The sequence below is a fragment of the Malurus melanocephalus genome, unplaced genomic scaffold, assembly GCF_030028575.1.
Source record: "Malurus melanocephalus ecotype Western Australia unplaced genomic scaffold, MMel_1.1 scaffold_140, whole genome shotgun sequence".
NCBI lineage: Eukaryota > Metazoa > Chordata > Aves > Passeriformes > Maluridae > Malurus > Malurus melanocephalus.
The window spans coordinates 1300610-1325856 of NW_026623372.1; the positions used below are offsets into that span (position 1 = coordinate 1300610).

General features: G+C 40.0%; 1 protein-coding gene across 3 annotated transcripts in view; it reads left to right on the forward strand.

The window, feature by feature from the left end:
- DNAJB6 (DnaJ heat shock protein family (Hsp40) member B6) overlaps positions 1-25247 on the forward strand; it is a 58182-nt gene that overhangs the window by 20045 nt on the left and 12890 nt on the right. For all 3 annotated transcript variants that reach the window (XM_057371079.1, XM_057371081.1, XM_057371080.1), the window contains exons 6-8: positions 5358-5489; positions 6345-6489; positions 7941-8011. In XM_057371079.1, coding sequence (XP_057227062.1) covers positions 5358-5489; positions 6345-6489; positions 7941-8011 — 348 coding nt within the window. The remainder of the gene's footprint in view (positions 1-5357; positions 5490-6344; positions 6490-7940; positions 8012-25247) is intronic.

Here is a 25247-nt window from a genome sequence, read left to right on the forward strand (position 1 = left end):
GATGACAAATGTTGAACATAGCCTAAGGAAAGCAGGTTGTACAGAGGTAAGGGATGTTTCCCCCATTTTTAAGGTGTGTGTGAACATTTGCACATTCATTTGATAAATATGAAATGCTGATTACTGTGCACCAGCATCTCTGTAATTACGGTATAGATAGCATTCAAGGTGATGTTTTAGATCTCCTTTTCCAGAAAATAATTAATCCCAAGATCTCTGCTGTGTATCATTAGAAGGACTTCCAAATGCTTCTTCTGCTGGTAATTTATTGAATAAGTGAGGCGAACATCTGTTTGACATCTAATTTATGAAAGTGAGCAATTACAAAGACCGTGCTGAAACATTAGGCAGGTGAAGCAACAGTGCTTRCAACAACATCTTACTATCTCTGAGTAAGGGGAATCAGCAGTGTGCTTATTTTGTAAGGAAGAAAATATTTGCATGCAAAAGTGCTTTCAGGTTTCTGTGGCACACCCAGTTCTGTTGGTGTGTTTTTTAGTGCCTGAGTGCTCTCCAGAGCTGTAGCATGAGGTTCTGTGTATTTACTGCAAATTTGCATGCTTGAAACATTTTTCGAATAGGAGGCAAGATAGAAAGCACCTACTCCAAGAATTCTTTTGTATTGTAGGTATCTTATCTGCGGCCCTTGGCATAAACATATTGTTCAGACCTGCTTTTGAGACTCTCYCCTGGCAAGATCTATAATGTCATTAGACAAAATGCTTTTGATATACAGAAAACACAGGACAAGGCAGTCTTTGCTTACTGCAACACYGCAGCAATGCTTGATGCCGTTGGGTTTGGCTGTGCCCTTCTGTGGGGGCTGAGCAGTATCCTTTATCCTTTCACCATTATACTGTGTTGCAGTGAGTGCCACCCTCCTATATCTGCATCTACATCCTGAGCACTCGGCTCAGGTGTTCTGTTTTGGCAGAGGCAGTAGCATGGCTCGGGTGACAGAATAAGGAAGGAAGGTTCACTGGTTAGAGAGGTGGTTCCCGTGAGTGGGGCCTGAGCAGCAAGCCTGCTTGGACTGGGTTATAGTTCTTTGCACACTGTTCCTAAAAGATTATTGACATCTCCGATTGTGGCAATGTGTGCATGTGAGAGCATTTGCGGACAGCACACCATTTATCTCAACACCTTTGGTTTTGTGGAGATGAATGATAGCATTGCAGTGGAATGTGCTCAATGCTTTGGCCAGTGATAGCACTGATAGCATCATTTTGTGACTGAAAGCATCTTMCTGTGCTGCTTTTGACCCTTGGGCACTTCTGCTGCTTCCTGCCTTGCAGCCAGCAGAGTTGCTTTTACAGCCACACTATGACCTCTAGCAAAGAATGGGTGTGTCTGAGCTTCCTTTCATCTGGAGATGCTCTTTTCAGCATATAAATTCCTGATGTAGTTCCCCAAACAATGGTCAGGATCCAAGGGTCTTGGTAGAAATGACTGCYATAGRAAATGTGACACTTGTAGTTTATCATGTATTGTGATTTCAGCCTTAGATTGCTAAAATGAATTACATGAGTCCACTGCATTGTGGACTGCTTCAAACTGGGGGGGTTTGCCTCCTTTCCTCCCTTTCTCTCTTGTATGGTGCTTTCCTGCCCATTGTTTTTACGATACACCAGTCTTGCCAGTACTGAATCAGATTAGTTCATGGGTGCAACAGAAAGTAACAACTCAGTGTTTTCTTTTGGATCAGTGAATAAGTGCAACTTGTTGTTTGGTTCCATGATCACAAGGCAGGAAAGGAAAACAATCAAATCTTTTAAGTAKTATTCTGCAGTGAGCTGAAAGGGAGAAAATCTTGTTTCTGTGTTACAGCTGGGGACTCCTTGGAGTGGGGAGATCRTGACCTGCCTTATTTTGAACTGCAATGAGATATTTATTACAGTAGTTGTTACTTGATCTGTTCAGAGGTGAAATTCTTTTCTGTGACTCCAGCAAAGCATGGTAATATTCCATGGTTTACAGGGACCAGGTTTAATGTTTTACCCAGAGGAACAAGACAGTTGTTGCATTTGAATTAGCAAAGACTATTTTAAAGAAAGTAATTTTTTCTGAAAACATCACCTCTAATGCAATTATTTTCAGACAGGTTTGTTAGTATACAATCTTTTGTTTGCTGGGGCTTTTGTGTTCCAATCTCCACATTTAACTTCTTGGTTTCTGTATCTTCAGTCTTCCTACCTAGTAACAGCAAGAGTCCTGAGGTCCTTCATTTTGCCTGGTGTTTTGGTAATGGACAAAGAACATGAGTTCTTTGATTAAACATTTGCCTTTTTCCAAAAAGATTAATGGCATCTGCCATAGATGATAGTTGATAGATAAGAGGTTGGTCTCACTGGCTTTCTTGAAATTTCTCACCTTTTGCTTTCTCTTGATCTTTACTGTTTTGACAGTGCTACAAATTCTGTGTCAGAATAYTCCAGTATTTTTATTGAAACTAAATTTAATTCTCTGTTCTCCCAAAAGCTTCTGGTAATGCCTAGATTAGAATATACTGAATTTATCTCCAAACAATATTTAGTCATACTCTTAAGTGTCACTAGTTTAACATTTTGGTTTTCTGAAGCCTTGAAGCTTTATTTATATAGTATTTTTCATTTCTAGAAAGGCCTTGAATTTTTTTGTGTGGGATTTTTTTATGGGTTTTTTTTTCTTTTTGCTGCTTAGTTTTCTTAATCTGATATGCTTCTCACATTCAGTAAAAAAATGGACTGCAAGTACCCAAAATTACTATAGTAAAAAGAATCATTAAAAAAAAAAAGACGACAACACCCTACATTTGAACTGTTTGGAAAAGGCCTTGGTGAAAAGGTTATCAGGGATAGAAAGGTTCTGCTGAAATAGACCTACAGGGCTGAAATGTTATTATTTTGCTGAGTGGTGCTATTAATCATCCTGATTTAGGGAGTAAAAGCATAAACAGGGTCTGAGTAGCAGTGAGGTTGCTATATTAATGTGTATTTGGTGGTAGATACAACAAATGATAATGGAGCAGCCTCCTGCTGCCTTCCCTCAATGTTTTTGGTACYTTTTTCCTTCTGCCTGCTGTACTTGGCTGTCATAATAGTAAAGGAATAGTTTCTCTGARAAATCCTGCCCCTTTCCTGTCTCTGCATAATCCATCTTGCTGAGCATTCTGCAGTGCACTGCGGAGAGTAGTTGGAGTATTTTACTTGAGAGAATTACAGGGAGAGCATGGGAGGATTATTCCCAGGGCTGCTGACAGCAGTCACCTGACTTTTGAACATGTGCTGATACTGAGTGCTGACCTCTTTCTTTGCTCTGCAGGCTGATAAGGCATGGCCAAGTCTTGGTTAGATTTTGGTGTGGCAGTAATCCATTGAGAAGCTGGGTTGATATCAGGGACCTCTGGGAGAGTCCAAGATCTTCCCTTAAATAACTTTGTTTCTGCAGCTGTTGTGCCGGGGAGGAGAGATTCACTTGCACAATAGGCTGATACACTATGGGAGATTAAAAACTCAGAGCTTACATGATAGGTTGTTTTGTTTTTATTCAAGCTCCAGGTAACAAGAAAATTTGGATTATAAATAGAAAGCTTAACAGTGGGAGTAATATAATATAGATCATTTGTACACGTGAGTGAATGACCTTCATAACTAACCTATGAGTCATTCCTGTGAGAATAAATTGGACTACARAACAATTAACTGCAGTGGTTGTACTTGCTAGTTGATATGCTAGACTGACAAAACTGGTCTTTTTRAAAAATGGACATAGTGCTTGTTTTGGAAATTGTAATAATTCCCATATTTCCATGCCCAAGAGTTGGTTTATTTCTATAATAATACTAAGAAGTCATCTTTATATTGAGGAAAACTTGCTTTACAAGGAAAAAAAAGAAACTACAAAACAGAAAGTGTCTGAGGTAGAAAAAAAATCTTATCGCTTGCCTACTGTATGTRAGATAAAAGTTTAGTGTTGTTTTATTCAATAACTGTGGAGGTTGGGGAGGGGTAGTATTATTTTTTAGCAGCTGCCCTTGTTCAACATAAATACATTGTGATGTTTCACATTTAAGTAATTACACATAAACCAGATGGTAACTTACATMTTTTTAATATCATATTGATTACTTAATGATGCATAATGCATATTGCATTAACTTGGTGATTTATCATAAATCAGCTTGGATTTTTATGGAGRTACCAGAAGTGGAACAAACACTGCATTTCTGACCTTCACTTTGTAAGCTGTAGTTCTGAACAGTCAGGCAGTCACAAGTCTTCCCTTGCTTTTGTACCTACTGCTGCTATCACAAGGTTCTGCATTTTCACTAAAAGTTTATTCCGAGCAGTGTTTYGGACTGGTGCATTTCAATACTGAGTCTCTACTTGCAAAACTTGGTAAAATCATAGTGTTGTACTCTACAACACTTATTCTGGGAGAGTTGTGATTGATGAAGAGAGTAGTTCTAGTTCCTAAACTTTCCTGGTTTTAATGCAGGTGTTRTGTTTATTGACTTTATGTTTTATGATTGCAGTTTTTGTTCTGTTGTTCTTTGTCTCAAGATAAGTAGAAAAAAAACAGTTTTCTGATAATTCTAGTGAATTAAGATTGCTTGTATAGGTGCTGGTGTTGTACCCCATGGCCTGTCGTCGTGTGTCCCATSTCCCCCCATCCCCCACTCCTTTTTTCTTTTTGGAAAGAGACTATTGTCCTCCTGATGGGGATAGAACAATAGCTGTTCTGAATGACAGAACAGTGGAACTTGAATTTGAAATAACATTTTATCCATGACCCYTTTCCCTGTTTTTCCCCTCTCCCTCCTGCTTGGTATGGACTGAATGTYTCCTTGGGACACGATATGTAAACCTCCATACTTTGCTGCTAAATGTGCATCAGAATACGGGTTTGGAGTATCTAATGTAGCAAGTGCTAAATTAAACACTTGGAGCGTTTTAGAATTATGAGTCACTGATCCCTGGCTGCTGTTTTTAGATTTCAATAATTAATACAACCTATCTGGAAGTTATTTTTCAGATCATAGTGATCCACAATAAATCTCAAATAGAAATAAGCTAGAAAGGTGGATACCTGTGAGCAGTATTTTTCATTMGGTTTACTGGTTTTTAATGCTAATCAGGTAAAATAAGGAAATCACCTTCCTTTATAAAATTTTTAGGTCCAGAGGTGAAGCAGGATTTAGTTTTAGAAGGAGCATAGGAATTGCCTTTGGGGAAATCTTAGTTCAGTAGCTTCAAATATTTAAAAAAAAWATCTTAACTGTAACAAAAACTGTTTTGTTTTAAGAAAGCATCCCTAATGATTAAATACAGAGTCACTCAGTAATGTTGACCTCTTAAATGTTGTCTTTTGTTTTGTAGAAGACCCTTTCGAGGACTTCTTTGGTGGCAGGCGGGGTCCAAGAGGAAGCAGAAACAGAGGTGGTGGATCATTTTTCACTGCCTTTGGTGGATTCCCTGCTTTTGGAAGTGGTTTTTCTCCATTTGACACAGGTAAATACCACAACATTTAAGAAAGATTGCAATTTTGGCTCACAAAGGATCGCAGTGTAATAGGCTGGCTTTTCTATTCAGCAAGTTCTGAGGCTGATTTTTAAATTTTAATAAAGCTACTCTCTAAGGTGTAAATATAAATATAGCTATAGTTATGTATTTGGGCTACCTGAAAGTTCATGTAAAGTGAACAGATCTCTTAAGAAGTAGAACTTTCTGTGTTCTTTTTTTTGGTACTACAGTTTCTTTATAGCTTTAGAAATCTTTTGTGCTGTTTACTTTTAGGAGTGTGGTGKTTTTTATTTAAAGTCCTGAAAAATGGGTGCCTAAACACCAGGGTACTACTCAGTTTGAGTGCTGACATRTATCTTGGAGGCTGCTGGGAATTGCTGACAGTTAGTTTCCTTTAGAGGGTTGAAATTCTGGGTATTGGTTGGAATGTTACTGATACAGGACTTGTTCTGTCTGCCAGCTCAGGGCATCCCAACATCTGCACTAAAGCAGATGATCAGATTTATTAGAGTTGCTGGCTTGCCCCCAAGTGCAGAGAATGGATAAAGGTTGAGTGCAGCTGATAGGTTTGAATACCTTTTCAGGGGTGGAGTTGATGAAGCGATTTCGGACCATGCTGTGAATTTGGAACTTTAACTGTGGGTCCATGTGAGAGAAATGGATGGGGCTGGAGCCGTGGTTTTATTCTCATATCGGTGTTTAATGCCATCTAGTCACTGAAGCTGTGTGATGCAACCAGCTGAGGGCTTCCTGAAAGTAGGATGTAATCTGKGTGGATGATAAATTTGGATCTCAAAGTTGTGCAAAATTATATTTTTAGTCAAATGCCTTCTTTTTCAATAGGTTTTACTTCATTTGGCTCACTGGGACATGGAGGCCTTACTTCATCGTTCTCCTCTACGTCATTTGGTGGCAGTGGGATGGGAAACTTCAAATCAGTATCAACCTCAACAAAAATAGTTAATGGCAGAAAAATTACTACAAAGAGGTAAGGGATATAAATATATTTGTATGAAACTATAGGTAGATACTTATAATTACTTGCATGTAAATATACTATATCTTTGCACACATACATGCAGTGGTACATGTATGTAGTTTTGTTGTGTTCATCACATTACTTGGATTTCTCTGAATGCTTATAAACATTTTGAAATATTTTCTTGGGTTGTCTCTTCTTGGCACTGCTGAGTTAATTAATGCTGTAGCTAGAGCTCTTTCAGGCTTCAGAACTTCCTGTGTAGTGCTGCACCTTTTAATTATGGTCCTTAACTCTTGTTTGCCCAGTCAGCTTGAACTTCTGGAAGAAAAATGTGCTTGGTTTCTATTGATTGTGAAGCTTTTAATGAGGATTTTGGAAGATGTTTAGTTGTGCAGACATTATGAAAGGATTTTCCCTAACATCTGCTTAGTGTACTTTCCTAGGTAGTATTTGAGTGAAGTCTTTCTAATAATTTTCTGCTGTCTGTTAAGTGAAATAAGCAACTGCAGCCTGCTTTGGAGAAAAATATGCCCACAAATGTTTGTTGGAAAGTGCATTTTCAAGTACTGTATGCAGTGCACCTTCATTTCATGCTTATGATGGGGGAATCATTGCATTCAGGAAACCCAGATTTTAGTTAGCTATAGAGTAGTCTACATGGAAGATTATGACCAATAGAGGAGACTGAACAAGTAGTTAAATGTAATTTCAGTACTTAATAAAGAATTACAGAAAACCAAAGGAAGAAGAATTTTTTTGTTAACTTGTGTCCTGTACTTCTAAGTGCAAGGTTCTTCTGTGACCTGCTGTACTGGACAGCTCCTGTCATCTTGGCCCCTTGAAAACAGCCTTTGGCATCACATGCTGGTGTGGTCATATTTTTCTGTGAGCGTATTCCAGAAAAATCTGGAAACTCAAAAGCTCTTTAATAGTCCCTATTTTCAATCAGGGATAYTTGAATTTTGTAATACACATGCTGGTCATACAGTTGGTCTATATTAGGTCTGCAAATTACTTGCTGTAATCAAATTAAAAGTGGATTAAGACTGTCTTGCATGCCTTACATCATGCAAAATTGTGACTGGATCTAGAATATCATATATTTAACAAATGGATAGGGACTAAATGCAATGTCAAGATTGTGCAGTTGATCTGTCAAGGCATTTAGGTCTAGATAACAGCACAACTGTGACAGTGTATGAGGTGACAGCTGTAACTGTGAACTCTACATCCAGGAGAATTCCAGCTTCCAGAAGGCAATTTTCCTGAATAAGCAGTGAGGAAATGCAGATGGTTACTGGTGGCAGCTCYGATGCTGGTAAATACCAAAGCTTGCCAAGTGCAGTTGTATTAAGCAGGTGGTGCTCCCTTATGGTTTGTTATCTAAACCCAAGGTCTGRTCTGTTTAAAACTGCCTGCAGTGCTCTAAAATGGCTCATGATGTTTTTGTCCTGCAGGATTTTTGAGAATGGACAAGAGAGAGTAGAAGTTGAAGAAGATGGCCAGTTAAGGTCGCTAACAATAAATGGTAAGGAGCAGCTGCTACGCTTGGATAACAAGTAATTCAACGCACGCATTTAACAGAAATTTTAAGCTATAACAGCCACCATTTGAGGATTGACAGGAACATTTTTTGAAGATTTCAAATGAATTCAACTTTCTGTATATCCGTACTCAATCTTAAGTAGTATAAGTAGCTCACAGAAGCTCGTATTTGTCATAGACTTTTGAGTTTATTGTTGGGACCACATCAATTGGACCATTTTTTGTCCTTAAAATTGTTGTAAACTTCTGTATGCACTTTTCTTTTCTTATCTGTGATCAAGGTGAACCATGATCCTTCAGTAGTGCTAGGGCGATATGTACACTAACACTAGCATGAATCTTGCTTTTTCCAATTTGAAATGTGAGCCAATTAGTAGTTTAAGTCTGCTGTGAAGTTAACAGTTCCAGGATAATCTTTTTAATAATTTCAACTTTTTTTTTTTTTTTTTTTAATGTTTAGTAGTGAACAATGTTAATACATTTCTGGTAATGCATTTCTGGTTTAAATAAATTAAGGATGTTTTCTAGTTGTGCATGAATGCAGACAACTTTAGTAAGTTTTGACAAATGTTTAAATGTGTAATGTAAGCAAAAGGTAAAAGTGAAGCCAGTGAGCTGAGTCTTTTGTCATTTGCTAAAAAAAAATCAAAATGAATAAATGCTGATGTTTGTGGTGCATTCTTTCATGAATGGCATTTGTAACCTTCCTGTGTCTGTGTGTAATTTGGGCAACTTGGGAAAACGGTGCTTTTTTTTTTTTTTCTTACCATCTTTTTCTTCAGTCTTAAGGATGAGGGCCTTTTTTCTATGCAGATGTTTTCTTCATTGTGACTGAAAACATGATTTTTAATTTCGTTTCTAAACCTGTATTTGAAGCACCTGTTTTTAAGAAGCATTCAGAGGCTGACTCTCTAACTCCATCTTTTGCCCTAATATGTAATTATTTTAGGTCTAGGCCTAAAGTAACTCTTAAGTTTTCTGAAGTTTTAAATTCTGATATTTGCTTCAAAAATAATCTGTAGTGAATATAAATATAAATTTTATGAATTTATTTAACATTTAATTATTACAAAAATACTTTCAGAATGATGAAATTTTTTGCTATTTTGAGAACAAATAATAATTGCTTTGAAGATTTGGACAAAATTATTAGGATTATAATATYTCCCTCTTATTTTTAGTTCTCAGCCAAAAATCGAAAGATGGATTAATGCCCTTTGTTGGATTAATGGAGTAAAGTAAAGTGTATATTTGTAGCTAAGACCAGATTTTCAAAGTTWAGTGAAAGTTGATTTGGTTTTGGTGTCACAGAGAAAATATGCAGGTAACTAATGGCATATGTTAACACCTGCCAGGTTCTGGATAGTTCCATGCATAAATCATGGATGTGCTGTTTTCACCTGTGCACCAGCTTTGAACATCTGGCCTTCACAAAAGTCTTCAGGGTGGCTTAGTGTTAAAAAAAAAAAGCATGGTGTTTTCAAATGATCACCTAATGCCTTCTTGCTGAACACCATCTGCTTTGTACTAACAAATGTGTTGATTATTAAATACATTGAAAAGATATGCTCTTGTTTTTCATGCAGGAAAACCATTTCAACTTAAGCCAAACCAGGCTAACAAACTGCTACAACAGAATTAATATTTGCAGTAAAGTTAGTATATTGTACTTTCGTCCCTCTACCATTAATGCTAATTTGATAGAACTGAAAAAAATAATATGTAGAAGAAAAAATAAATATGTACTTTGGTTCTGGGACTAAAGCAGTTTCTGTATCTTTTCAAGTTCTTTGCAGAGTTCCTGTCACTCAGTGTTGTGTTTTTGATGTAGAAGCACAAACTTAGTTTAGAACTAAACAGTGTTTTCTTGTTAATGCTGTTTTTTCCCTCCCCATGTATGTTACCTCTTGATCCAGATAACTAAACATGACATTTATTTCAAAATTTGGCTTTGTTGTGATGTCTTGAGTTATTAAAAATGTTAATTTATATTTATAGGATGCAGTGTGCTCCTTTAAATTATGTAAATTGTAAAAACTGCTTTAAAATTGATTAACCAAGTCAAATAAAATTAGGACAATCTGGAGTTGAGTTTGAATGCCTTCCTGTGGATAGGTTTTATATTAAAGTGCCAAACTTCGCCTTCCAGTTTTATCCCAGGTCATCTTCTTCAACATCTAAATTACCTTGCTCAGGTTAAGAACACAATTAGGGTGGCAAATCTCTACCCAAGTACTTACCTTCTTACCTAGAAAATTGTGGTCCTTCTCACAGTRTTACACAAAAAGGTCACTTCAGGGTTCTGTAGTGAAATCTTTTGACACTAAATGTGCTCCAGATCCAGTGTTTTGGATAGTCTCTGTTCTGCCTTCAGATCCTTCTGGTTGTCAGAGCTGGCCAAAATGCAGCATTAAAATGGCAGTGCTGCACTTCCTTGGTGGAAAGAGAAGCTGGCAAAACACAAGGGATGAGTCAGCAGAAGGCGAATTTGGCAGTAGATTTGTGCAGGAGTGAGATACTCACACACCAGCATTTCCATAGGCTGGTGGTTGAACTGGATATGTGCTCTTCGTCCAAATCACTGGGGCGGCACTTCCAGTTCCAGATGTAGAAAACTGTCTTCTTACACTTGACCTAAACCTAATAGTCTCCATTTCTTTCAGTTTGTTTTTTGAAATAACACCACATCCAACATTTTTTTTTTTTTTTGATGCAACTTCTTGCATCCAGCTTAATTTTTAAATCACAAAATAAATTCATATTCCAGGTTATATTCAGAATTTCTTCTGCTGAATTTACTGACATTCACATGAAAACCCACTTGTTAGGTTGCTTCGCTAAAAAAATTTATGTTGTTCCTGTCTAATATATAATTTGCGTGGATGTAAAAKACCTGTTCACTAGAATTGATAGATTATCAAGGGCAGCAAATTTCCATAAACTTCAATTTTGGCCAAAATAATACAAAATAGTAACAGAAAAGATTCTTCATAGCAAATCTAGGCATCAAATGTACACTGGGATGAGGCAACTTTCAAATCCCAAGTGCTGTTCTATTAAAAATGCCATCTCTTCTTACATGAGGGATTAATTTTGAATGTTTAAAGACACCATCCCATTTAAATCAAGCTTCCCCAGTGGTTTGGAAAAACTAAGATGGAGTTTTTGAACCTGCTGAGTCATTCACTCTTTCATGCTCTGCTTCAAAGTTCATTGGTGAATACAAGAACTTTGTAATGCTTTCTCCTCCTGGTGCAACCTCTTTCCAGCCCCTTGTGCATGGCATTAATTCCAGTTCAGCACACTAACTCCAGTTTCTCTACAGATTGCATGGCAYCCCTTCCACTTGGCTTTACTGAAGGAGTTGGGGGTTTTGTGTTGGAATGCTCTACACTGTAAAATGGCTGCACTCCTGTAGTTCTCAGTTCTCACAAGACCTTCTCTGCTGAGAATCAGAGGGGTTGGTTTGTGGTGTAGGTGACAAAGCTGCTCTGCAGAGAATGTGTACGTAGCATTTGTAMGGTGGATCATGTATCAGCTTGTGATTAATTGATGAACTGAGTTAGAATGTTGAAACCAAGATTGTAAAAGATTTAAAAACCCATCATCTCTAATCCCAAGGGTTTTGTATCTCTTCTCAGTGTTTGTGTTTGGTTATCCTGTTTCCTTGACTCCTTCAGTATTTTGACATTAGGTGTAACTGGAGGTTTGTCTTTTGTATTTAACTGTGCTGTGTTTCAGACCATCTTGGATGGTCCAGCTAGAAAGTTAGATTTTATTTTTAATTTTGGAAATGTGTGTTCCTGAATCTGCTTCTGTTCTGTTTGAGAAGTGAGCTTAATACCTCCTTTGCCTGTAACAGGATAGAGCTTCTGAAGATGGTTGTGCTGCAGAATGAATGCTACAGCTGTTTGATGCTTGTGGTCAGAGAACCTTCAAAAAGGCTCAATATTTAGTACTGGAATACTTATTAACCTCTTTGTGGAAGTGTTTASTATTTTTGGAAAATCTGCCTCTTTGGTTGTGATTTTTGGATGTCTTGGAATTTAGGCTTAAAGTCATGGTATTCTCACAGGCTAGTGGCAATATGGACATTAGTAATCTGCCAGTCAGCAGTCAACCTAACTTTGAAACTTTCCTTTTTTTTTAATGTAAGGAAGCTTGTTTGCACTGTCTGCTTCCTCAGGGCTTGTTTACTTTAGGATTGAGTTGTGACCACAGACTTATATTTCGTAGTACTCAACACAGACAGTTCGGGTTTTCTTGTTATTGCATGTCTTCAAGTGGTTGTAGATACAGAACTTCTTACCTTCCATCTGAAATTCTGAAATAGTCCTTACATTGCAATAGTGCTAGAATGAAGCATGTTTACTTTGTTAGGGTTACAAACTGTACCTTTGAATTTATAATTCTAGTGCGTTTCCTACTTGGTTTTGAAAAAAATACCTCAGCTAGAGTTGGTTGTTGAGTGAAGTGCACTCCTGAAAGGTTAGAGCTGAAGTTGGTTGGTTTATACTCTGCTATATAGGTCATACATTCACAAAATAATAAACCTCATGTTTGAGATGCTGCTCTCTGATTAAATAAATGAGAGAATTAAAATCCTGTGACGATCAAAACTGTAACCCTGAACCTGTGCAGTCTCACTGCTGATTTAAACTCATTGAAACTCCTCTGAAAACTGTTCTGGCAGACTCAGCACTGCATTAGKTGTTATCTCACTTATAACAGCTGGTAGAAAGTTAATCAAACCCCCTCCCAGAGTACTTTATGCTCTGTCATGCTGCTATGGCCAAAAGATACGCAGGAGTTTGGAGGTGATAGTGCCCAGGCCTAAAAGCTGGGCTGTCCTGGTGTGCAGATTGCACTGATGGCCTGAGTGCTAATTACCTTCTAAATAAAGGCAGTGGAAGACTTTCAGATGATGTCAGCTTYGAAATGGTCCTGGTGGGGATTAAAGTATATTTAATTGAGAAGATAAGTAAAATGTTTTATTAGAAGGACACTATTAAATAGAATTATCTCTTTAGTTCTCTGGCTTTTACAAGAAAGTTAACTTTGCAGCAYATTGGGTTCATTTTAAACTAACTGAAAATAGGTAATTTTAAACCTGATTTAAAAGTCAAGACAATCCAGAAAATAGATTTTTAGAGGCTTCTGGTAATAACATTTAAAATTTAGCTTTGGCCTATAACTTATCCTTACCTCTGAATTTCAAATGAGAGCTCTTCTAACTCTTCCTTTCAATGCAGCCAACTTCAAGTGAATTTCATAAAAATAGAAAAAACAAAGCCCTGTAGCTGTTAGTTTACCAGCAGTGAAAATAAAGCTGAATCCTTTCATACACTTGAATGTTAGAAAGAGTTTAAATAGTAACRCCTAATTCATGAAAACGCAGGTGAGTGTTGTGATGCCTGTCTGTTACATGATGGAGCAGATATCATGGTACATTGAGAAGGCTTCAGTTCCTCCTTTTTTTGACTGTTAGAAGTCAAGCATGAAATTTTCTGCATTGTTTCTTGTTTGTAAATTTGTTTGAGTTACTGGAGTGGGAGAGGAATCCAGCCTGGGTGACTGGTCATAGAATTCATGCTGTGGACACACAGTGCTGATGGCCAGAAAAGAGAATTATTTGGCTGTGTCTGTAGCGGAGTTGATTGAAGGTGTTACTAAACCAGCTGAAAATGCAAAGCAGTAGCTCTGGAATCTTCTGCCTTGGTTTCAGTCACAAATTTGATTGCATTGTGGTGCAGGAGGGGAGTGTTTACCTCCCAGTAACAAAAAGGGTTCATAAGGCTGCAGAGGCTTTGAGACATCTGGTGGAGAGGTTGGGCAGCCTCATCCATCTTTCGGTTTCCCGCCAGAAATACATGTCAAGTCTGTCTTAATCTTTGTAACTGATATATAGAGTAAGATTAACTTGCTAATTTATCACACGTTTGCATACTTGTCACCATAGCCACCTCTGGCAGAGTTTTTTTCCTAGACATGTAGTTGGAGGCTGCCTTTTACTCTTTACAGAAACTAAATCTGAATTTGTCATCCTGTTGTGGTATTTGTCATACTCAGCAATGGAAATACTGTACTTTGGTTTTATGAAAGAGCATTCTGTGGTATCAGTCTCTGTCACTCTGCTCCCGGGGGGAGCTGAACTATGGATGTTTTAAAATGGTTTTGAACTTCTCTGTGGAAGTATTTCTAAAGGAAAATGGAGAGAACTCACACGACCAAGGCTTGGCCTTCCCTGCAGCTTTTCTTAGCCAGTCAGAGGACCAGGCCTTTTTGTACAGAGGCCTTTTGTCTTCAGAGAACTTTGGCCAGGCTTTCTGTAATAACACTGCCTCTCATCAGAAGACACTTTGGTGCTTTGAGTTATTTGGACATCCCCTGTTAAGCAGTCACTCAGACACCCCTGAGAATTACTCTGCTAATCTCAGTGTACACATTTCTTACTGCTGGGTGCTTATGGAAATATGCTCAGGTCCTTGTCACCAAATGTACTGCACTTCAATAAGGAAAGGGCATTATTCATCTGTTCTAGACAACGTGGGAGCTGGGTGTCCAGGAGAGCAGTAGAGAGCTAGAWATTCACTTAGAGCTGGTTTGGGTCTATCTGGTATTGCCTGCAAGCAGGAGTAACGTTCATAAACCCCCTGCCCTCAGTTTTTACTGTGCTCCTGAGAGAGGAGTTAACTGCAAAGAGGTGGAAGATTTTTCTCTCACGGACATTCACCTTGAGGTGGACAACCACCAAAATGTTTCTTTTATTAAATACCTCCAGTGCTACTTCTGTCTTCTTTGGGATTGGGTGGTTTAGCCCTGAGAAGAACAGCAAATCTTAAGGTCCTTGAAACCAGWAAGGGACAAGCAGGAAAACAATGCAGCTTGTTTTGTGCTGTTGACATAAATTTCAAGGACTTTTCTCCTCATTTGGCTTTTGCCTTTCTCATCAGGAAAACATGATCACGAGTTATCACAGTGAATGCAGAAGTGGTGGGTGTTTGTCTGTCTCCTCCTCACCCTGCCTGTTCTCTGGCTGCCCAGGCTCCAGGCTGCTCTGGAGGTTGTTTCCCTGCCAGCACAAGCAAGGGAGGTGCTTCTGCAGCCTGAGGATGGTGTGCCAAATTCCACTTTGATTCTAAAAAAATGTGCACACCAGTTAGAAAAAACTGTGCATATCAAAGGTCGCCTTGTTTGGAAGAAGGGTATAAATATTTGTACCAGGCTAGACAAATTCRAATGAGAAGATAAACATACATTTTGAACACATGGATGATTAACTGTTAGAAGAAGCTGCCAAAAGCAGTAGTTTCTCTGGCTTTCTGTCTCTTAAAGAACAGCTTTCTGAAAAATATCTCCTAGTGAGAAGRGAGTGTTTGGGCTTTGCAGAGAAGTAGGGGAAGCTCAAGAGCCTGGGGCACAGAGCGAGATGCACCACAAGGCACAGTGCTCCTTCAGGCCTTCCTCCATCRTCTGTATCTTCTTCCCTCCTGATGTGTTGACATTAATGCACTTGTCACGTTCCCTTACTGTCRTTTTGAGGCTGGGGGATGCTTTGGTGATGCGGGGGCTGGTTTGCCTCTCGGAGGTGCCAAGGAAGCAGGGGAGCTGGGAAGAGAGGAGCCAACAGCACGWGCATCTGGGGCAGCCTGATGATTATTGCCCTAAAGCATCCAGTTTGGGATGTGTAGGTGCCAAGAGTGGACTTCACGTGGGAGAAGACTTTCTGGATCTGTTCAGGTAAGTTGCTTTATTGTAATGAATGAATTGGGTGTTAGGTGAGGAGGAGGAGGAAGAACCAGGGCAAGCTCCGTGATGACTGTCCCAGGGAATTGGTTTTGGAATTTGCATTACAGTGAGCCCTTGTGTATGTCCTGTCTTTGCACCAACTACTGACTGTAGACCTTGAGGCAGCCTAATTCCAACTCCTGAGGTGAAGATTAGGAGGTCTCTTGTTAATGTAATGATACCACAGAGATTCACATTGCAGAGTGAATTATCCATTTTCTTGAATGTGGGCGATGTTTTAATGGTCTGAAGTTTTTTATTTTTAGTGTGTGTTAAATCTCATGTGGATAGCAATACATGTGTTTTGAATTTTAAATGACTTACGATGAAAAGAGCTGTCTTTTTGTTAATGGAATCACCTTTGGTAGTATGCTAGATACCTAAGACTGCATTATATCAGATAAATAGTTCTACAGGGGGTTGCCAGAGAAGTGTCCTACAGGGCTTACGTGTGTGAAAATCTCTGTGGATGCTCTTTTGGGTTTTGTATATACCCAGAGCTGCATTTGTTAGGTTTATTTCTAAGAGGAACGTGAAGAAAGGCAACTTCCTAGAATTACAACTCAGCAGCATTTGGGTCATATAAGCAACAAACGTCGTAACAAAAACGAAATGTAAGCTATTGTATGGTAAAATCCTGATACCTCTTAAGGTCCTTGGAAATTTTCTGGGAAAGGTATCCTGCTTGGAGAGTGCTGGAACTCGGAACATAAGTCTTCAATGGTCAAATTAACCCTATTATGAGATCTTAAGTATTCGGCCCTGAAAATAGCCTTTGTGCAAKCTCCTTTCTGTACAWGTAATAAAAACTGTAAGGCTTTTGCCAGTCACCAGCATGGGCAGAGCCAGCTGTAGTGACACAAGGAATCTTGTTAATGGAAAAGCAAACAAGTGTACGTGCTGTACTGCTCTGTCCTTTTCTGGCCTAAAAGAATGCTCAGACAGAAATATTTCTGTAGTTTGCAAAGTGTGTATGTGGTGACTCCTGGTTAGCAGTAAACTCCTTCTAAACTAATTGGTTTTAAAKGTACCAGAACTCGTAACTTGTGAAAGCAAAACAATTCTATCAATTTTATCCGTATTTTCCAATGGCCTTCAAAGATTTGAGTTTCCTTCTGTGTGAAGCCTATTTCAGAGGTGGAAAATGCTGTTTTGTTTGCTGTACAACTCAAGTCCCCKGTTACATCACTGGCAGAGACATCGCCAGGTGTTCATAGACTAAACACTGTTTTCTTTTGAGAAGTGTTAGAAAATGACAAGTAGATGATTGGTTTTACCACTGTTAAGTAAAAAGAAAATTAAATGTACTTTACTATGCATATTCATATTTTAGAGGTGTTATACCAATGTCAGCTACTACTATATATAAATTGCAGGATCTATTGCAAGGTATGGGGCAAGTCTCAGTAATTTCGAAAGTACATTTGCAACATTGCTATTGCCCTACTTTTGATCTATATTGAAAGTACTAGCCTGAAAGAATTGGAACCAAGTCCTACCRGTTAAAGGTTAAAAGGAAGTAGAATAATTTGTCCTGAAGCCTTCTCATAGCAGTTTTGTTACTGTTAATAATTTTTTAATAGATCTAACTCTGACTGGAAACGTGTCATAGAACAGGAAGTGATTTTTAAGTGGTTTCTAATGCAGTGACTAATCGAGAAGATGCTTCTTGTAATCACTCCTAAAACCAAGAAGCTCAACTCAGGGAAATAAAASAGTTTTCTGAGAAGACACAGGTGTTTCAACCTCCCTGCTCTTCTTGATGAACCAAATTGAGAACATAAGATTAATTGATTACTCTTAGGTGGTTTCCACTCTTCCCTCTCCTCTAGCACTTGCTCTGAGATCACATGTGTGCTTTGCTCCCGAAATGTTTATAGAAGATGATGACAACATCTCTGGTAACTTTTTCGTGGAATAAATCACAAAGCCAAGTGCATGCCCGTGGTGCTCTGTTGCAGGGGAGGTGCTTGTTGTCCTGGACAGAATAGTTTCCAGTAGTGGAAAGTTCTTTTATGAGAGCTGTTTGCAGGGGGGAATTCTGTCCTGTGCCTCTGAGCTTCTCCTGAAACCAAAAGCCAACCCTTGGTTCACGCTGGGCTCTAGATTCAGCTCGCTGTTGTGTTTTCTGGGTGTGGTGGCAAAATTACCCAAATTGTCGGTGTTTSTGGTGTTGAGTTTGGGCCTGTAAGTGGCACAGACCCAAACTGTCAACTTACAGTGCAGCTTTCATGTAGGTTAGATCATAGATTGTTAACAGAGGTCGAAGCCTCCTGGGTTTTCTACTTTCATGATAATTCTGGCTAATCTTTCCTTAAAATATATGTCCTGGGGTAGAGGTGGACATTCTTAGGTCCTAGCTGGACTGTCATCAATGTCCCTTTATTACTGTTACAACAGTGTTGTTCTTTTTATAGATTTATCTTCCCAATTGAATTCAGTGCTCTGAAGGCTTTTGCAAACTGATTCCATCTCCTGGAAGGTGATGTTACTGCCCTTTTGGCTCCAGTTCTGTTTCCAGTCCACTATTGAATCTTGACTAAGCAACTTTTTCCTTAGAAAAACAGTTCATTATTATTTTATTTAATATTTTAAAATATTACTGTAAAAGGAGATTGTTTCTGTAGAGATACTAGGCTGTACCCAATACCAGCAGTTCAAGCAAGGTCAGAATTTTAATTGGAAAGTGATGGAATGTTCTCAAATGTGCAAAGTCTGGGACTAAGTCTGTCAGTCACTGACTTGCATGATAATAAATGTGGGTGGACGTCAGCCTTACCTGTTGTGCATCTGTTCCAGGTTTCCCTTTGCTGTCACAGTGCTCACTGCAGGACATTTCCAACCCTGCAAAGGGAGCAACAGTAACTCACAACACTGAGGAGAAATGCTTGTGTGTAAATGAAGTTTGACATCCTAATACTTTGTAAAACTCTTGGTTAATGTTTCTGAGAAGGTTTTGAGTTTGCTGGTGTTCAAGGAGGAGGTAGAGCAGCTCTGCTGGATGCTGCACTTTGGGCTGCCAGTAGTACAAAATTGTAGTTACCCAGATCAAACCTCTGCAGTTTTGATGATTTGTTTCTATAATTTTTCAAATATTTATTCCATGATACAGGGAGCCCACTGGCAGATAGTTACTTAAACATCTGGAAAAGCTTTCACTGCCATTACAGAAWTACMGGAGATGAGGGTACATCCTTAGGCTTGGTGATTTTGAGCAGAAGTTGGTTATGGCAACTTCRGGTGTTGAGCTGTTCAGTTGTGCAGTTTTGATGGGTGCAGCTCTCCCTAGGGCACCTCTACCAAGAGCCAGTGGGGACTCCAGTGTGCTTTCTACCCTTCTGGAATGCAGAGTGCTCCAGCTTCTCTGCCTTTGTAACAGTTCCTGGATACTGGTCCCGCCTTTTTTGCTTTGGCCCCAGAGACTGTGGTTGGAAATGGTTGTTACTGTCCTTGGTGCTTTACCCCATGGATCTCAGAGGTGTGTGAAAAGAGGAGAAGGTGGGATGGTGCCACCACAGCAACTCAGGATGGGAGCAGCCATTGCTCCGGGCACGGGCAGCTCTGGGGTGGCCTTCCTGGGAGGTACACGGCCTTTTTGGGTGCACCAAGAGGTACTAATGTTGCTGTTCAAACTCTCCTTCTCTTTCCAAAACTCACAAAGCTCTCTTGGTAAAATCTTCCCTGCTCCCACTGGATCTCTGCAGAAGGAGCGTATAAACTGACTGGCGATACTGTTCCCAGGCACAAAAGAGAATTGTAAGTATTGTTAGTGTTGGATGGTGGTTATGTTCCTGGTTTAGTGTTTGGGGTTTTTTCACTTGAGAACACGTTCATTTCTGTGCTCTCTTTATTGGCTGTTTTGGTCAGAAGTTCAGTTGGAGCAGCATACATGGAACAATTTCTTTTTGTCTCTTTAAATACATGCATGTATATGTGTGTACACATTTGCATTTATAAACATTGTTATTGATAGGATTTGMAAAATTAGTTGTATTTCTAATCTGTGGTGGGTTTTAAGGCATAGATGTTGACTATGGGTAGGAAAGAATGTTTCAAAAATTTGARAGTTCTCTGATGGATTGGAGATGCCAAACAACAAAAAAAATGGTGCAGCTTAGGAGTTACGTCTCATCTAAGCCCAATTGTACAGGTTTCGTAATTAAATAATAGTATTTATAATGTCAAAATTAGCATTGAATGTCAACTGTTTTTTAAGATTCAGGCTTCTCATTAGAGTGCCAAAAATTGAACAGCAGCTAATGAGTCAGTGCTCCTCTTGCTGGGAAGATGTCAGGAACACGACTGGGTTTTGTGGTGAAGGTTCAAGAAACACWTTGAAACCTACTGAGCCGTCAGAAGAGATGTCCTATTACTGTGAGCATGTGATGTTTTTGGGTCATTTAAAAGATGATGGTCTCTGGAGTTCTGTAAATAAGGGATGTGTTAACACACTGGAAGATGGAATTTGCCTGCCATGGTCCTAGTAAGACAGGGATAGGTGGATGAGGAATAAATTGCATGTTGGAGTGGATAATTGGAGAGGTCAGGTATCTCTTCTTTTTTTTGTAATTAATATTTGAAACCCTTAGTGTCAGAGCCATAGTGTCATATTTAAGCCTCAGGGTAGAAGGGAGAATATTTTTACAATGATTAACCTGAAAAGATGAGACCTTGCAAACAGAGCGTGGACAGTGCAATATAAAACGTGAAGCTTGCACTTACTGTCTCGTGCCTGTGAGATTTCAGCAGCACTAATAGCCATTTGATGAAAATATAAACTTCGTGATTTTGTTTTTGCCAAATTACTATGGAACTGTTGACAAAACAGCTGGGGAAGTCATTCATCACATTTTTCTGAAGTCACTCATGAGATTCTTTTTTTAAATTTAACTGCATGGCTTTTTCTTGATGTATCTTTTTTCTTTTACGGTAATCTGGGTTTGCTCTGCATCAAGGTTTTGAAGACTGGTTTAAAGCTGATAATCAATGGAAAAATATGTAGCACAGCTATATAATTTGCAAATTAGGGCTTACTCAGAACTGTACTGGAGATGTTCCTCTAGTGAGGGCCAGTAATGGGAATATAAGATGACATCTTGATACTTTACCTCATTAGTTTTTAAGAGTTATAAAGATCTGTTGCTTGTAAAAGCAGAAGAGCAGTTTTCATCTGCTTTTGCTGTCTGAAGAGCTTTTTAACTAAAACCCAATTTTGCTTGACTGGGTAGTGGTAACTCCTAGAAAGGCTGAAGGCAAGAAGCAAAGTTTTGTCTTTGGGGGCAATGAAGGAGCTGTTTGATCTGGCACTGGCAGGTTCTGGAGAACAAGTGTGAAAGGTGTGAAGGTCCTCAGGGTCCTTCTGCTTGGGCACAAGGAGAGAGGAAACACTGGTGGGAGGCACCTCATGTCTGGRTATGCCATGGAGGACCTGGCAGAGCTGGATGTAGTTGCACTGTGGAATTTTGATTTCTTTGTTCTCCTCTAGTTGTGAGTATTAAGTTTCATTATYAGGGCTGGCTCATGTTCTAATTTTTTTTTTCCCTCAGTAGGATTTTGGTTTGCACTTCAAATACAATTTCAAAGTGAAACTTGGGCTGTGAGGCTTCCTCATGGTAGAGATGAAACCCACRGGGATTTCTGTCTGAGGTTGAAATACAGTTGAGATGAAAAAAMCCTCTTTGTTTTAGGACAATCTGAGTTGGAAGTGACCTAAAAGTTCAGCCAGTTCCAACCCCCTGCCRTGAGCAGGGACACCTTCCACTAGACCAGATTGCTCAAAGCCCCCTCCAACTTGGCCTTGAACACTGMCAGGRRTGGGGCATCCACAGCTTCTCTGGGCAACCTGTGCCAGTGCCTCACTGCCCTCACAGTAAAGATTTCTTCTAGATATTTAATCTAAAACTGCCCCCTTTCAGTTTGAACCGATTCACTCTTGTCCTATCACTATCTGCCCTTGTAAGTATCAAATCAAATTAAGTAATTTGGTGTCAAAGATACCATTTCTGGAGGAAGAGGAGCCATGTGAGAGACACAGATGGATGCAATGTTCAGCTACATCTTGTATGAGCTGTGTGGAAGAGAGAAGCCCCAAGAGTAGGAGCCCCTGGTACAGGTTGTTAAGGGGGTTTGGTCACTTCAGGGTAGAGCTGTGCAATGACACTTGCAGGAAACTGGGGTAGACCTCTGACATGACCATGAAAAATGTAGAAAATACATATTTTATGGAATTTTGATAGCTGTTTAAAAATCAGGTCCATTTGGTCAAACTCTGAGCTTGAAATCTTGCTAATTTGTATTTATATATGTCAAGCTGTGAAGCTTATTCCTCATTCTTTGCTTCCTTTCAAAATTCATGCAGAAATGGATAAAAGGCTGCTGCTTGATAAAGTCTTTTAAAATTAATAAAATTCTCTTTGAGCTGCAGCATGCAAATTGGGTCATCTCTCTGCTTGCTGGAAACGTGAGGATTCATGTTACCTCCTGCCATTTGCAATTCCAACATCCCAGATCTTTAAGATGAGAGCAACTGGCACAATCCATACAGATGCCCTGGCGTGCTTTAGCAGAAGGAAAATAGCTGTAAAAATCTGAATGTGCTCAGCCTGTGCCTTCTCTCTTGCTTCAGATACAATGTAGGACCATTCATTGGGCTTTGAAAGGTTCTGATGAGGAAGTTTTGGCAGGGAGGAGGTAACTCCAGGCTCTTCCAGCAGCTCCCTCTYTGTATGCCAGGCTCCAGAGCTGGATCTGGCYCAACAGGAGTGGCTGTAGCCATCARTCCCCCCATAGCCATCTTGGGGAACACCATCATCACATTTCCCTTCAAAGCACCCSTTTGCATGACCATTGTAGTTAGTGTGTGCTGAAAACTCAAGTTTTTTTCCCCAATTTGTTGCAGGTTGAGGAATCTTTGTGGTGAAATGTCTTGAGTAGCTTGTGATGTGCTGGGAATGCAGGATTCGTGTTGGTACATGGTGGGCTGAATGCAGGATATAATGGAGTTCTTGGGCGTGGATRTGGGAGGAAGGTAAAATCCAGATGGCAAAAAAAAAAGTGGAAAATCAAAAGGTTGAACTCTGTAAGGGAGCTGCTGTGGGGCAGGGAGGGTGAGCGAACCCAGCGTGGGGCTTTCCCTGCTCCGMTCTGTGCCGCAGGGGTACAGCTGGGCAGGAACAGTGTGAGCTGGCACCAGAGCACATCAATACGAGGGCAAAAATAAAGGGAGCAAGTTGATTGCCAGCTTTTGGAGCCAGAAGGGCAGAGGGTTGCTCTGTGCATCGAGCAGAAAGCACTGAGCCCTGCCCTTTCCYGGACACTGGACATGCTGCAGCCAGGCCTCTCCCGGGACAGAAATAGCGCTGCGAGGAGCGCTCCCTCACTCTGTCCTTTTTCTCAAATCCCACACCCTTGTTTTTAACATCACTTCCCAGGACTTTGCCACCAGCTCCCCTGCTGTCTCCTGCCACTTCTGGATTTTTTTCCCCTTGCAGGAAATGCCTGGCTCCTGTGGCAAGCGAGATAGTAGTGCTGGTCATGGCCTGGGAAAGCCCAGCCCAAACCACCTAATTATAAACTTAATATGAGTTTATGGGTTGAAGCAGGGAGACATAATACACATGTGAGTGCAGTGCCATCGGTGCTGACAGAGCTGAGCTGTCAGAGCCAGAGCAGGATGYGAGATGGGGAGAGGAGGGGTGGGACATGGGAGCAGTTTTCTGCAGGGCATGGATTGGGAGCTGCTGGGATCCTCAGTTTCTACCCAGCTGAGCACTCCAGGCACCACTTCGAATAAATATTTCCTTGAACTCTGCAGGACAGGAGTYTCAGTCAGACAYCAGGAAACCCTGAATCACCTTGTGYTCTCCATAACACCAAATTCATTTGCTCTAGAAGGAAAAAGATTGCCAATACAATTGGTGAAAGACCCTGATCGGTGTGAGCTGACTCAAAACCTCGTTGTTTGTCCTGTGCTTTGGCTGATAAACGTCACTGTTGAAATAAATTCCCTTTGCAGTTTAGAAAAGCGCCGGTGCAGATGGGACAGCTGCTTCAGCATTCCCCAGATAGTTTCTGAGTGATTTAAAGCTCTTTGAGCTTTCAAAACTGTGTGCATCTTTTTAATCAGAGCATTTTAAAATGGTTACGTTTTCTTGTAAGCAGCACATGAAATAGCAAGAGAGAGATTTCTAAGGGCTGTCACTGTCAAACTCAGACGTTTTCCAAAGAGGACTTGTTGGAAATTTTGGTTTCTATCAAGTCGGAGAAACCCAAGAGAGCACAGGCTGAAAGAGGGTTTTATAACTCCTGCTGTCAAGCGTCACAGTGTTAGTGTTTTCTGGCATTTAGAAACAAGTTTAAGAACAATTAATCAGAAGAACTTGCTCAACATAGCCTCTAGTAATGGTGAGGGAGTATTTTCTTGGCTGAGCATGTTGTCTGCAGTTTCAGGAGAGGTGAGGGGTGTGTGTGTGTGTGCACGTGGTTTTGGAAAATACCCTGGGCTGGGTGTTTTATAATGAGCATCTGTCATTTCCAACAGAAATTAAAGGAAACTGATGATCTGGCAACTTTCTGAAAACAAGGTGTGGTTCCCCAAATTAGACCACTTCTGTRTTTTAGTAGAGTCACTTGGGCTCCTGATGTTTTTTCTCTGTGCTCTAATACACTGGATATGAAGCTTTCATGAGAAGAAAAAAAAGATCCAGTTAATCCAGTTAATCTCCAGGATTTTTTCAGCCTGGGGTAATCCASGCCTGTAGACAGATCTGTTAGATGAGTTTTCAGATCAAACCAGTTCCTGTAAAGCATAAGATTTCCCAGCAAATGTTGGCTTTCAGTCTAGGAAGAGCCCTGGTAACTTCTGCTGAGGTAAATATTAATACAGGAGCTGCTGTAACAACGGAAGAGTTTATCAGTAGAAAAATCTCATCAACAGGTTACAAAGATCACAGTGCAATTGACTTCAGATAAGCGTATTTGAACGGGGATTTTTTTTTTCTTTCACTTTTGATTGCTCCTTCCGTCACAGTTCAGCTTGCCACGGCAGCAGCGGATGCAGCTGAATCACCAGAAACTCCAGTGCCCTCCATAGGCACAGGGTAAATTCCAAACCCATGTAATAGGAGGGGGAAGAAAAATCAAGAAAAGCTTTTTTCCCCCCTTCCTCACTCTTTGTACTGCCAGTCTCCATCGGAACAGCTCAGGTGAACCTCAAACTTCCCGCTGAGGCAACAACAGGAAGCCTGCTCTGAGTTCATGCTGCCCCTTAACTTCAGAGTCTTGAAGTATTAGAAAGACACTTCGCAGGCCATCATTCAAGGAAGATTTGAATGGAGGAAGCTTCCTGCAAGCATTTGAATAATTGGGCAGGAGCTTAGCTCGGAGCTGCTGTGTCATTAGACAGAGCCACATGTTCCTCACCAGGCGCATCT